Genomic DNA, 15,579 nt, shown 5'->3' on the forward strand with positions numbered 1-15,579 from the left:
ATTATGAGCTGAATTACAGGTGCATTGAGCTTGGTTATTCTGGCTTCATGTAAAGTTACCCATTTTGAAGATGAGGGAAGTGATGAATGTGTACTTTGTTTCTCTATTATAAGAACATTCAGTTGACACCTGTAGCATTTGGCTACGTTTCAAAGCACATAGAATTCCTGTGCACTCAAATAAAAATATATAGAACAAATTGTTTTTTATTCCCTGCATTTTGGAATGGCCCCTCATTTGAAATTAGATTTTTTTTCAAATACTTAGAGATAGAAGACAAATAATACACAACAAAATTTGATGTGAGGGTTTGATGCCCTGTTTCTCACATCACTTACTATTAATGTTTCATTGATCAACCAAAAACACAGTCCAGAGAAAAACTTTCCTCTGTAGCCATTTATGCATCTCACATGGCCATATGAATGTGCAACCTCAGATTAGTAATGAAGAGCCACTAGCAGTAGAAGTGCAATGCAGCATTGTTGGAACTTCAGTGTAATCTTTAAATTAGGATAATACTCATCTCCCAGGTCAAACTTTAACTTTTCAGTCATCCAGCATCTCACTTATCACCCAGATACAACAACCTGAAACAAAAGAAGGCCCTCCTTTAACTGTGGACTCAGCTACCTCATAGTGTTTGCCAATCGCTGGACCAGGACAGAAACACTTATCTTTCGTCCGTTAATCTTTGGCTGCTGTATGACCAGTGGATGTCTAATCTTCACTTACGATGCACGACCAGCTCGGTTTAACTCAATCTCCATGGAAATCAGGCAGAAGGTCCACTTATTTGCATTAAAAATTTGGAATCATAAATTTTTTAAGTGATATAACTAAAGTTTCAGATCACCCGATATTACAATTAGTACCAAAGAAGATTGCAATAAAAAAATCAGAATCAGGTTTATCATCACCGGTATGTGACGAGAAATTTGTTAACTTAGCAGCAGCAGCAGTTCAATGCAATACATAATATAGAAGAGAGAAAAAAAAATTAAATAAAAATTAAATAAATAAGTATACGTATATTGAATAGTTTAAAAACGTGCAAAAAAACAGTAATACTGTATATTAAAAAAGTGAGGTACTGTCCAAGGGTTCAAAAAGTTACAGAATGGGTGTCTTGGTACAGCAATCTGGCTAGGCTGCTCTCTTAAAAAGCAAATACTGAGAAGTTAGTGGAAATTTTCAGAATTTAATTGGGATTTGAATGTGGAAGAGACCACTCCATAGCTACAGAGTCAAGGGCACAGTAAGTAGAGACCATCTGGTAGGGTAGGAAGAAGTGGCAGAAATGTGTCTCGCTGCTTCTTAATTGGTTTTCAGAGTTAGTGACATTGAAGGTAACAACAATTGAAAGAACTGCAGAACAAGTCCATGACACATTGATGCAAATAACCACACAGCAGAATACGTAGTAAAGCTGCTATTTCACAACTCCAAATGGTAACTCTTAAAATCAGATCCCTGTCTTTCAGGAATGATTCACACATGCGCAGGCAACTTGGAATTAACTTTCGTTATACTAAGTTTCCACAAAGCCATCATTAATATTAAATTTAAGTTTGATAGTTTTCTGTTAAATAGTACACCAAAGAACATGGAGGTATTTGCAGTTGAATGTAAGATCAGCAATGATTTCATTGAGTATACCACAGGCTCGAGCTAAAATGGCCTCAATCCCTGTTTTACTACAAACATGTCTTCATAACGATTTTCTGCTCATTTTATTCACCCCCCCCATGTTCTTAATTTACTTAAGATTCTGACTGTTACACTATTTCATATGAACTACTATTGCTACGCCTTACTTCTTTCCTTTCTCAGTTTGACATGATAGACCCTCATTTGAATATCTATGTTTTTCCCCTATCATCTTCACCCCCCTCCCCCATGTGTTTGTGCTGCTAAGAAGCATCTTAGGAGCTTTCTCATTGCATGTCCTGTTTGCCTACCTCATGCACAGACTTATCAGCTGTTAAATATTATGTAAAGCTTTCTAAGTGATTATCAATCAGGGATAATTCCTATTTTTTTTCTTGGTTTCTCTTTCAGCCTGGCAACATGAATCATAACAAACCATATTTGTCATTGTCAGCAAGTTTCCCAAATACTGCTGAGTGTTTGCTGACAAGTGGTCATTGAAATGTCACATGTTGAGATAGGGAAATATTTGAGGCAAGATAAATTATATGGAATGGTCTTGAATATAAACAGAAATTACCTCCAAGTGACCTCTGATCAGTGCAGATTAACTGCTGGTCCCACAACATCCTGCTCCTAAAAGTAAGGCCGTGAGTTCATACTGAGTGAATTGTCTTCCCAGCATGATGGCTGGCAGTGTAGTCTTAAGTGTGTGTGCATACTTAACCTCCAGTAACCTTTTATTGTTTACTTTGGAGAATAAATTGCAGCTTCTGGCAAGAGGTAGGGAAATCCTTGCAGTTTGCCAGCTCTTTATTAGCAAGGGTTTAATGTTCTGATTTCACATGTTCTGAAGAAGAAAATATTGGCATGCCATGTGGTATTTGTAGGAATGAATAGAAGCTGCTAATAAACTGCTGCAGCCCTAAGGAGATTATTTCCAGCTATTTTTCTATTGTAACTGTAATAAATTAATCCTTATGAATTTAATCAATCCCGGATCAGTATTTTTTTTGGATTATTTTGGAAGAAACTATTTTATAATTATTACCCATGTATCTAAGTTACAGTTCTTGGATTAGTCTTTTAACTGTTCCGTTTTTCTTGGGGTTCCCTTGCATTCTATATTCATAAGCTAAATGTGAAGTGCACACACATCGACATACAGAAGCAACTGTCATGATGTATCTCAGTGCTGACGCCAATACTTGTAACCTGATGTGCATCCTAACATATCTGTTATATCCTGTATAATACAGATGGAAACTGTGCAGGGATTTCTGCAGAAAAACGTTTCCTTTCCATGATGTCGTTGTTTCATAATGTGTTTGCTTACTTTTCTAAAGTTGATTAGTTGAAATTTACTGTGGCGTATATACCACTGGTAATTCGTATTGAACTGAATGTTGTTTTGAGTTTATGCTTTTGATGTCTCTTTTTGCAGTCTTCAGTACTGTGAGTAAAATATGTACAATGAGGAAACAATGGAAATAATAAATAATATGTTGCTAGCTTCATTTGGTACACTTGATAAGTCAATATCCAGTTCAAAGCTAATTTTTTTTCAAACATTTGTCATGATTTACCCTAGTTTACTTCACCACAACCTATCACCCCACCATAAAAATATCAAGACACGGTCAAATTGTGAGGTGATCACCTAATTGTAACAGTTCTTTTCCCATGGATTTAAAAGTGCCTATCCAATAAGACAATTGTCCCTGATCTTAATAATCTCTTGTTTGCACTTCCCTTGAGTATTATGTTGGCCTGCCACAGTGCCAGTTGACTTCACAAAGGGCTGGATATTTAGCATTCACCGTTACCACACCATGAATATGACAGCATAAATTCAGACATCTGGAAGTTCCTGTCAATAATACCCTGCTTTTCCACAGAAGTACTATTTGCAGCGTCCTCCAGTGTAATAATCTGATGTGCATTATATATTTAGAAATGTTACAAAAGTTAACAAAGGTGTAATATAAGGGAAAAAATGTTAAATTTTGCTGCATGACTAGGGAGTTTATAATAGTATACTTTGCCATAATACTGCTTAATAACCACTCTGGTCCTAACTTGTGTGTTGTTATTGCCACACAGAAACATTATAAATATAAATGAGTTTTTAAATATACTTTTAAATGTTTGTTAATGTTATTTCATCTTCTTCCTTGATCTAATGTTTAAGCTCTAAGTTTTACTTTGCACTGTTTAAAATGTCAGTTAAATATTGAATTTTGTGCAAGCTGGTACTATGTTAGGCCACATGATGACTGTTACTAGCTTCAGTACATCTATAAGACATGGTGGCTTACAGGAAAAATCATGTAAAAATGTACACTATAGTGGTCAATAGAGCTTTATGGACTGTTCCCCCCCCCCCCCCCGCCCCAAGTCAGCCAAACGTGCAAGGACTTTTGCTGCTAACTGATGCTTGCACCATCGGTTGACTTTGGGGGGTGGGGGAGGGGAAAAGCAACCATGAAGCTCTACTGACTGCTGTAGTATAGATTTTTAGATTTTGTTTGCCCCTGTTGGCCACTGTTTCCTATGGATGTACTGAAGCCAGCATAACCACTTTCAGAATGGATAATAACCCACTAAGCTTGCAGCAACTGTAGTGGCTGGCCAGTAAAAGAGATGATTGAAATGAGTTGTTGGTTGTTGCCTGCAACTCAATATGGAGTTATGTTTCTTGCAGCCAGAAGTGCTAGTCTGATCCTGACAGTTGTTCAGTCATTAGCCTCCTAGGATCATTGGTGTGAGAAAATTAATTAAAGAAAGGTAATCAACTTGAAACAGTAGCTGCGTTTTTCTCTCTCCACAGTATTTACCTGATATTCTTTCTATCTAAATTGTTTTCTGTTTTTAAATTTGGTAGGGAATTTAGTCTTTTATTATGTTATCTGTACTGTGAACATTTTCAGTAATGAGACACTAGAGTTATTTGAAGAATCTTCACAGGAATTGCTTGATTGAAGTAAATCACCATACAAACCATTTGATAAACTAATATAAAATACATGTATAAGAAAAACAATCTTTCATTTTATAGCAGGTTCCGGTTCTCTACAAGGACCACAGACACCTCAGTCCACAAGCAGCTCAATGGCAGAAAGTGGGGATTTGAAGCCACCAACTCCTGTATCAACACCCCATGGACAAATGACACCCATGCAAGGGAACAGGTATTGATATAGTAAAACAAATGTCTTTGAATTGTTACTGCTTTTTGAGAAATGAATTACTGTTGTATAGAAAGATTGGTGTAAGTTCAGCGCTGACAGACCCCATCACTGACTTTTGGTGTTAATGCCATTAAAGTCATAATCTTTTCTGAAGTAAATTTTACTGGAAGTAAGCAAACAATTATTTAATAATTATTATTAGTACAGAAAGTTGCAGGTTAGATTCACAGGGGTGGCACCAGGATTGGCAGATAGAGTTGTGCTGGAGGTATAAATGACTATGTTCATTGGAGCAGAAATGGCTAAAAAGAAGTCTTGGTTCAAACTAAGAGGAGCTTTCTCTAAAGAATGAATAAGAATGATTATTCCTTCAAGTTGTTGTAAATTATTATAATCAGTATTGCATAGCCTATAAGGGTACTGGAAGCCACCAGTAATAATTTTTCAAATATGAACTGGTAGTGGAAGGAGAAGGGGATGGTGAGGCTTATTGGCTAGCTGTACTAACAAAAGGTGCCAAATATTCTGTTTTGTTCTCCATAGCTTCAAAACCCCAATTGGTAATTCAGTGAGAAAGGATTGTTAATTTCAAATTATCATTAAAAGAAGAGAGATGCTGAGATTTATTTTTGTCATCGCTGTGTTAATTTGAAAAGAATGGGGTTCAAATAGAAGGGGGAGAGAATAGAGAAAAACGATTTAGGTTAAACAAATCGTTTTTCTGCCAGTACTACTTGTCAGTTTTTCATGGAAAATTATTAGGTGCTCATTTATAATAGCTTGCAGTGCCATCTTATCACACAGTAATATTAAAAATATGAATTGAGTTATTAATTAAAAAACCTTATAAGCCAAACATTTAATGTGTTTTAATGCAATAGTTCCTAAATTATGTAAGGTTAAACATTAGAATATAGAAAAATAAAATCATGAAGGTTCCATTGGAGAGCTATTTATACACCAAAATATAAAATAAGGCATCAGGCTATTGTGCGTAAAGTTTATTCAGCATTATTTATTCACTCTTTATTTAAGAGTTAATATTCCCACTCTACCATTGGCTGCAAGACATTTTGGCAGATATTGCACATGCATAAAATCAGAGCAAATTATAATGTACAAGCTTTTTATTTAGGGGAAAGAAGTCCTTAAAATAATGATGAGTGGTGGCCCAGGACATACTTAAGCATGTCATGCCCAATTAACATCCACGGGCAGCTCCCTTTGAAATTAGACCATTATGATTTGTAATGTGTGTCATCTCACAGACTAATTTGAGCATTACTGTTGGAGTTTAATTATCTGTGACCCCAGTATTGTTTGGGATCATTGGATTCCTTTATAAATGCAAGTGAATTAAGCTCACAGCAGTCTGTCTCTATCTAAAAGTAAAACTGTCATAACAATCTTACAATTCCTTGGGGCATTGTTAACTGATTCTAACGAGCTTAAAGTGGCATTAGGCTGAATGTCAGGTCAGGTCAATATGTGCCCTTCCGTGTTACAACAATAATGCAGAAGTTCTGTGGATCGCGGGCAACAATGCAACATGTTGCAATTATTTTTCTCTGTTATCTTTTCTGAATGCTGTTTGTATGTATTCAGTCAGCTGAAAGGATAGAGTAGTCTGAAGGCTGAACTTGTTGCTCTCATTCAGAACTGTTGCATAATGAATTATCTGCAGTTTTTGCATCGCAGTCATTGTTGCTTGCCTGTTGCAAGCAAAGTGCTTTAGCCGCATGATGTTTCTGCTGGTGACTATAATGTAGATGGCAAAAACAACTGAACTGATTAAATCAAACTTGAACAGCAAGTACCTGTAGTTCACTTTTGGGAGCCCCCAGTAGAAAAAGGAATACAATGTTCTGAAGTGGTAGACTGTTTTTTCATTGACAATTAGAAATAGGGAAAATAAGAACAGGAGTTAGTCATACAGCCCTGAATTTGTTTCACATTCCGTTAGATCTTGGCCGATTTGTATCTTTAGTACATTTACCTGCCTGAATTCATAATCTTTAATACCTTTGCATAACAAAACTCTTAACTGTTTAGAGATGTTCAGTTGACCTCAATGACTTCAGAGTACATAACTCCAGACTTCCACTAATCTTTGTACAAAGAAGCATTACCTATTTTGTTCATGAACAACCTTCCTGCAATTTTAAAGTCATACCTATTTGTTCTGAAACCTCCCAAAAGAGGAAATAGTTGGTTTCTCTTCAATAAACTATAACCATCCTTCACCATTTTAAAGACAAATTATATTGTCTCTCCATCTTTCACACTGAAGTTTAATCGAAGAAACATCTCTTCATAACATAACCCCATTGGCTCCAGGCACGATCTGGTAAATCTGTGCTCCACCTCATCAAAATTCATTGTATGCTTCATGAGGTGGGCTGCCCCATATTCTAAATAAAGTAAGAGCTTTATGTGATAATAAAATATTAACCATAGAAACCGCTTCTATTCTAATTTATTTTGGGTTTTTTTGTATTTATTGATCTCTATCAGTTTATGAGCATCAGTGTCTCTATTTTTAACCTGAACAGGAATAATGCAATCAGCGTACAGGATCCCTTCTCGGATGTTAGTGACCCAGCATTTCAGAAATGGGGCTCCATGACACCGAATACACCATATCAACCAGGCATGAATATGCCTGAAATGATGAGTCGAATGTCATATGAACCCAATAAGGATCCCTTTGGTGGTATGAGGAAAGGTAGAAAATACTTCTTTTAATTTCCAACTTTAAAATTCCAATTAAGATGGGAAAATAGCACTGAGGAAGAATGAAAGTTATTACCAAGAATATGCAGCAAGGCTGAGGATTGAAGTTAATAACCTAAATATAACCAATTGAATTGAATGCATTTTGATCAGGGAAATCTTGCGACATACCAGAAATATGCATACTCATTCTGCCCAGTTGAAAGCCGTGAATGTATTTAGATATTTATAAACCTACTCATGCATATGGAATCTGTTTGAGCAGCTACAGTAAATCCCTTCAGAATTGAGCATCAAAAGCTAAGATGAGTTATCTTATTCGGAAATTCCTGTTAAAATGTAAGCATTTAAACTCTGCTACTTAATTTTAAAAGCTGTTACCTAGCTTTATGAAGCAATCATTCTATACCAGCATGGGGGTTGTCTTCAGAGAATTGCCCTTACCATCTGCTCCTCTCAGATGTTTTGATCTGAAGAAGTTACTACTGATTTTTGTTTTATTTTGTGTGCTGACAGATGGTGAAATAGGCACTAATGCCACACAATAATGTGACCATCCATTATAGATGTTCCACTTTCACTTAAAGCACATTGTGCCAAAATTTGCTATTCTATTTATGTATATGTCAGGGGAATCATAAACAAATCCAGTCATGCACTTGCTCATTTCAGCACACTGGATAATAATCAGTGAATTCCAAGTAAATTTTTCCCCTCTTTCCTTGCTCATTGTCCAGTGTCCAATTGTAGCTTTTCACTGCTCAGCCATCTTCTAGGGAAAGAATCCATTGTGGGATCTTCCTTTTTGTGGTTTGCAGTTTCTTATCATTAAAGCCAGTTTCACTAGATAATTCACCCTTACATTCAGACAGGCATCTGCAAGCTGGGCATTGCTTTCTGTTTGATTCAGTGCTTACAATCAATGGCTGGTTACATTCAAGTTGCATCTACCTTTATTAATGCAAAGTAATCTGGACAATGCTGGAGTATCTGCATGCAAAATCTGGTGTGATTAGTGGATAATTGATAATTTTGTTTCACTGGATCTTATTGTTTAATGTACCAAGTCTAAACATGTCCAAAAATTTCAATAAGGACCAAGGGTGAATACTTATTTGTGAAGATAGCCATTTTCTTCTTCTTAAAGGCAACTGTTGACCTCTTCTTTATGAGCTAAATATGTTCCAATGGCTTCATGCATCTTCTTTGTACATTGTGCTTTAAAAGCATGAGCTTAAGTCCATCAGTCATTGTTTATATTCAGATTTCCTTTTCCTGTGCTCAGCTAACTACCTGAGAGTTTAACATAATCATCTGATTTTGCCCCTCTGTTTATCATGCTCTTGTGTATCTGAACTTACATCTTTAAGACTTCCAGAGCCCAACCAATCTGAATCTAGATCAACTGTGCATTTAAAAGTTGCTGGTGAACGCAGCAGGCCAGGCAGCTTCTCTAGGAAGAGGTACAGTCGACGTTTCGGGCCGAGACCCTTCGTCAGGATTAACTGATAGTAAGAGATTTGAAAGTGGGAGGGGGAGGGGGAGATCCGAAATGATAGGAGAAGACAGGAGGGGAAGGGATGGAGCCAAGAGCTGGACAGTCGATTGGCAAAGGGGATACGAGAGGATCGTGGGGCAGGAGGCCCAGGGAGAAGGAAAAGGGGGGGGGGAGCCCAGAGGATGGGCAAGGGGTATAGTGAGAGGGACAGAGGGAGAAAAAGGAGAGAGAGAAAGAGAATGTGTGTATACAGCCCCAACTGTTGTTTGTTTATTTATATATACACACACATTCTTTTTCTCACTCTCCTTTTTTCTCCCTCTGTCCCTGACACTATACCCCTTGCCCATTCTCTGGGCTTTACCCTCCCTCCCCCTTTTCTTTCTCCCTAGGCCTCCTGTCCCACGATCCTCTCGTATCCCTTTTGCCAATGGACTGTCCAGCTCTTGGCTCCATCCCTCCCCCTCCTGTCTTCTCCTATCATTTCGGATCTCCCCCCCTCCCCCTCCCACTTTCAAATCTCTTACTATCTCTTCCTTCAGTTAGTCCTGACGAAGGGTCTCGGCCCGAAACATCGACTGTTGCTCTTCCTAGAGATGCTGCCTGGCTTGCTGCGTTCACCAGCAACTTTGATGTGTGTTGCTTGAAATTCCAGCATCTGCGGATTTCCTCGTGTCAACTGTGCATTTAATTCCTTGAATTTCTTGATAAAATGCTTTACTGGCAAAGGTATAATTTAACTGAAATGTGTCCATTCTTTGCACTTGTAAATAATTCATTTAACATATCTAATATTTTTTAATAGCGGTCTGTGCATCATTTCCCTTAATCAGTCTTTAACACTATTGCATTGCGTTCCAGAAAACACATGTATTTATCTTTGAGTTTTGTGCCTGTAAGAATATAGAAACATGTCTACAAATATACATATGTGAAAAGATGTAGATGGCTATCAGGTTTCAAGTGATCTGTACATTCACCTAGTACAATCAACATAGTCAATATCACCCTCAACTAGAAACAGAAGTCTGTCATACCGAGCATCATCTTCAACATGTATGAACAAGCAGTTTTAATGCACTTGAGTTGCTTAGTGATTTGTTAGTTAAATAAATATATCTGGAACAATTGAAATTGTTTTACTGTCATGATGGATTTTATATTTCTTAAGCCCAGGGTCTGGATTGCTAGTTCAGTGACATAACTACTGTGCCTCTCTATCCTGTATAGCCAGTTCCCCAAAATATCTGATTGAGCATCCCACCCCCCCATGTTTCTCAGATAAAGAAATCCTTATGAAATCTAAATCTTTGAAGTAGCTTTAAAATGTTACATTTGAAAATCTTTTTAAAAACTCATCTACTTTCTAACTTCAGTAAGGGAATAAGAGACAATATAGATACTTTATAAAGGTGAGCTGTTCATAATTGCAGCCAGTTCTTGACCAGGAACATTTCCATCAGTGCATCTGTTCTGTGCCTTGCACTTATAGAGAAGGTGCTGTGATGTACCCCATGATAAGTGATTGAATATTTTACACTTCTCAGAAATGAAACCGTGATTACTTTTTCCTGGGATAGCTGATGAAGTAGTATTTGACTAATTAAGTCTGTTGTAGTAGTCACATCACTGTAGTGTCAAAATATAATATTTCTATCCATTTCAAACTTAGACCTTGCGATACGCAGAGAGAAATTTGCAGGAAGGTTTTATACCTTTCCTTTGCAGCACGCCATTTAATTTTGTACTTTGTACTTTGTATTTTTTAAGTAACTTGACTTATTTCACCATAGTGCCTGGAAGTAATGATCCTTTTATGCCTCCTGGAGTCATGCCTAACAGTGGGATGCAGGATCTGTATAACCGTACTCCATCAGGAGGAATGGGCAACTTGAGTATGGGTCAGCGGCAACAGTATGCTTATGGATCCGGTTATGACAGGAGGTAAGTATAACACTCTTATCATGGAGCTTTAAAAAAAAAATCATTATTTTATTTTTCAAGTTGAGTATAGAACAAATCATTTTTGTTTTTGTTCCTAGTAGTAGCATTAGAAATTCTGCTAATACCTATTTTTAATTTGATCTCAGAATGCAGATGTCCTGACAAACATTTATTGTCTACCCTGCCTGAAGGTAATGGTACTTGAATTGCCACAATTCTCGTATTACCACAATGTTGCAAGTTGAAGGAATTGCATTATTTACAGCTACTCATGATGAAGGGTCCACAGTAGACATCCAAGTCGGTATGGTGTCTGATGGGAACTTGGAAGTGAAGGTGTCTCAATGCATCATTCACCTTGTTCATTTTGTCAATGCAAAATGCAGCATTGAGAGGTGATAAATACACACTACAATTCACCACTGGTGGTGCAAGTGAATATTTAGGAAAAGCATTTGGTAATCTTAATCAAACATGCAGCTTTTTACCAACAAGAATAGTCATAGTCATACTTTATTGATCCCGGGGGAAATTGGTTTTCGTTACAGTTGCACCATAAATAATTAAATAGTAATAAAAACCATAAATAGTTAAATAGTAATATGTAAATTATGCCAGGAAATAAGTCCAGGACCAGCCTATTGGCTCAGGGTGTCTGACCCTCCAAGGGAGGAGTTGTAAAGTTTGATGGCCACAGGCAGGAATGACTTCCTATGACACTCTGTGCTGCATCTCGGTGGAATGAGTCTCTGGCTGAATGTACTCCTGTGCCCACCCAGTACATTATGTAGTGGATGAGAGACATTGTCCAAGATGGCATGCAACTTAGACAGCATCCTCTTTTCAGACACCACCGTGAGAGAGTCCAGTTCCATCCCCACAACATCACTGGCCTTACAAATGAGTTGGTTGATTCTGTTGGTGTCTGCTACCTTCAGCCTGCTGCCCCAGCACACAATAGCAAACATGATAGCACTGGCCACCACAGACTCGTAGAACATCCTCAGCATCGTCCGGCAGATGTTCAAGGACCTCAGTCTCCTCAGGAAGTAGAGACGGCTCTGACCCTTCTTGTAGGCAGCCTCAGTGTTCTTTGACCAGTCCAGTTTATTGTCAATTTGTATCCCCAGGTATTTGTAATCCTCCACCATGTCCACACTGACCCCCTGGATGGAAACAGGGGTCACTGGTACCTAGCTCTCCTCAGGTCTACCACCAGCTCCTTAGTCTTGAATGAGGTTTTTGAATGCAATCAGATGGAGAATATTCATTAGACTCAGGATTTGACTTTGTGTTGAAGTAAAGGCTTTGGCAACTCCACCTACCCAACCATGTGTTGCTATTGCAGAGACTCCTGCCTTTAATATACTGAGGTGACTGTTGACAAGAAATTGAAACTAATCAGCCAAAAGGAGGGGTCAGAGGCTGGCTATACTATGGCAAATAGCCTGCAGGCAGAAATCAGGAGTGCGTTGTCATACCATCCACTTATTGGACAAGAGCTATTTCAAAAGCATTAAAGATGATCAGCATCATCCAGAACCAAACAGCCATCTTACTTGGCACTCATGTGGCTACTTTGTAAGGTATCTAAAAATTGCACTGCAGTTGTTTACCTAGTCTGCCCTGATTCTAACTCCCTAACATCCATCCGGACTTGGATGATGAACTCATGGCAGATCATTTCCAACAGCACAAGGGACATAATTTCAGAAGGAATGCAGCAGTTCAAGAAGCTGATATACACAACAAATGGGCAATAATGCTAAGGCCACACACAAAATGGTAACGAACATGGTCTGGGGGATATTCAGGAATGTTAAGAATAAATTGTAAATGATTATGTTGGAAAGCTGTGAATACTGTGGTGCCACAGGATTCTGTGCTGGGGCCCCAGTTATTTATTGTCTCTGTCAATGACTTGGAGGAGGCCACAAGTGTAATTTATTGAAAAATATAAAAAGAAAATGCTGGAAATGCCCAGCAAGTCAGGCGGCACCTTAGAAGGAAAAACCAGTTAATGTTTAATATTCTCATAAAAAAGTTACTCATTTGAAAGATTCACTTTTTCTCTCCCCATAGTTGCTGCTTGACCTAATGAGTATTACATTATGTTCTGTTTTTATTTCGGGATTTTGTTTTTCACCTTATGTGTAACATCTTCGGATTTGCTGCTAGGTGGTAGTGTGAGCAGTGGGAAAATGTAAAGATGCCGAGGGATAGCGGCCAGTTAAGTGCTTGAAGGAGTTATGTGGCAAATGGAATATAAAGCATGAAGTCTTTCACCCCAGTTGAAAACATAGAATGTTTTACTTTGACTTTAAGTGGTGAGAAATGAAATCATGTTGATGTTGGAATATCCAAGACTTCCATCTACATAAATCACTGAAAGTTAACTAGTTAAGAAGGCAGACGGTCTATTGGCAATTACTTAAAGAGGATTTGAATTTAAGAGCAAAACTGTCTTGTTGAACTACATTAACTACACTGTGATCACATCTGGAATATTGGAATATTAGGCCAGGATTAAATCGGGGATTGCCGGGCGGTGTGGCTCGGAGGGCCTATTCTGTGCTGTATCTCAATAAGTAAATAAATCTGCAGATGGATGTTATTTGTGATGAAGTAGTACAGCAAACACTCAGCAGATTGATTCATTACATGGTATTTTTTCAATATTTCACAATATTTTTGCAACAAGAGGAAAAATTAAGCAGACTTCTAAACAGTTTTCAGTTCAGAAGAATGAGAGACCTTCCCATTGAAATGTTTTTAAAAAATCATATGGAGCTCATTAGGCTAGATGTCGGGTTGGTGCTTCACCTGACTGAAATGTCTAGAAGCAGTTGTCACTTTCTCACATTGTGGTTGATCAGTGGGTGGTGAATCTGAAAATTCTCTTAAGCTTGATAGAATTTTTAAGGGATCAAGGGAAATAGGGTTAATTCTGAAAAGTGAAGCAGAGGTGAAAGGTCCATCATGATGGAGCATGCACAAGGGGCCAAATTATCTACTCTGGTTCCTATTTCTTGTAAGACCACAAGACATATGAGCAGAATTAGGCTATTTGGCCCATCAAGTCTGCTATCCCATTAAATCACGGCTGATCCTTTTTCTCCCTCCTCAGCCCCGCTCCCCGTAACCTTTTCCACATAACCTTTGATGCCGTATCCATTCAAGAACCTATCAAGCTCTGCCTTAAATACACCCAACAACCTGGCCTCCACAGCTGCCTGTGGTAATAAATTCCATAAATTCTCCACATCTCTGTTTTAAATGGATGCCCCTGTATCCTGAGGCTGTGTCCCCTTGTCCTAGACTCCTCCCCCCCCATGGGAAACATCCTTTCCACATTCACACTGTCTAGGCCTTTCAACTTTCAAAGGTTTCAATGAGAGTCCCCCCTCATCCTTCTGAATTTCAGTGAGTACAAACCTAGACCCATCAAATGTTCTGTGTATGATGTTCTTTCATTCCCGGAATCATGCTTGTGAACCTCCTCTGAACCCTCTCGGATACCAGCACATCTTTTATTAGATGAGCCCAAAACTGTTCACAGTACTCCAGGTGAGGCCTCACCAGTGCCTTATAAAACCTCAGCATCACCTCCCTGCTCTTATATTCTGGACCTCTTGAAATAAATGCTAACATTACATTTGCCTTCCTCATCACCAACTCAACCTGCAAGTTAACCTTTAAGGTTGATTTATACTTCTGTGTAGGCTGTACGCCGTAGCCTACGCAAGTGGCCTATGCCGTTGTGAGCATTTATATTTGTGTGTTGGTGTGTCTGTGTCACTCTGCAATTCACTGCCAAAACATTAGTTGGCGGTGGGGTTTCTATGCCACTTCAAACAATGGCGACTGAAACTGAGCGCATCATGTTGGAGTTGGAGCTAATAAAAGTTGAAGAAGAGTTACTTTTATTGAAGTTACTGCAAGGCAGAAAAGAGAGAAGACGTGGGAGGAGATGGTGTGTACGACCATTGAACGGATTGAGGCAGAAGGAGAGTGAATTTTCTGTGCTTGTCCGGCCACTGAGAGACATGGACGAGGAAATGCATTTCAAATATTTTCGGATGTCAGCAGGTAGATTTGACGAGAAGATGCAACTGGAAATGCGTAGGAGGAAGTGCGATGCTACCAAGCAGACCAATCACAGTTGTTGCGGTCTGCGTCGTCACGACACATGGTTACGTTTTTGGGGAGGTACGCGTCAGGGTATGGGGTAGGGTATGCGAAAAATCTACGCTGTACTTAACGGCGTAGATTTGTTGCAAAAGTATAAATTGGCCTTTAGGTGTTCTGCACAAGCCCTCCCAAGTCTATCTGCATCTCAGACTTCTGGAATTTTCTGCCCGTTTAGAAAATAGTCTGCACATTTATTTCTACTACCAAAGTGCATGACCATGCATTTTCCAACATTGTATTTCATTTGCCATTTTCTTGTTCATTCTCCTAATCTGTCTAAGTCCTTCTGCAGCCAACTTGTTTCCTGAACACTACCTTCCCCTCCACCAATCTTCGTATCATCTGCAAACTTGACAACAAAGCCATCTATTC

At 38.5% G+C, this 15,579-nt stretch overlaps 1 protein-coding gene across 6 annotated transcripts in view; it reads left to right on the forward strand.

The window, feature by feature from the left end:
* The window catches only part of arid1b (AT-rich interactive domain 1B), a 421,995-nt gene that overhangs the window by 380,994 nt on the left and 25,422 nt on the right, over nt 1-15,579 (forward strand). For all 6 annotated transcript variants that reach the window (XM_063056016.1, XM_063056019.1, XM_063056018.1 and 3 more), the window contains 3 exons: nt 4,709-4,841; nt 7,394-7,566; nt 10,866-11,016. In XM_063056016.1, the coding sequence (XP_062912086.1) occupies nt 4,709-4,841; nt 7,394-7,566; nt 10,866-11,016 (457 nt within the window). The remainder of the gene's footprint in view (nt 1-4,708; nt 4,842-7,393; nt 7,567-10,865; nt 11,017-15,579) is intronic.

This window comes from Mobula hypostoma, chromosome 8 (assembly GCF_963921235.1).
Source record: "Mobula hypostoma chromosome 8, sMobHyp1.1, whole genome shotgun sequence".
Lineage (NCBI taxonomy): Eukaryota > Metazoa > Chordata > Chondrichthyes > Myliobatiformes > Myliobatidae > Mobula > Mobula hypostoma.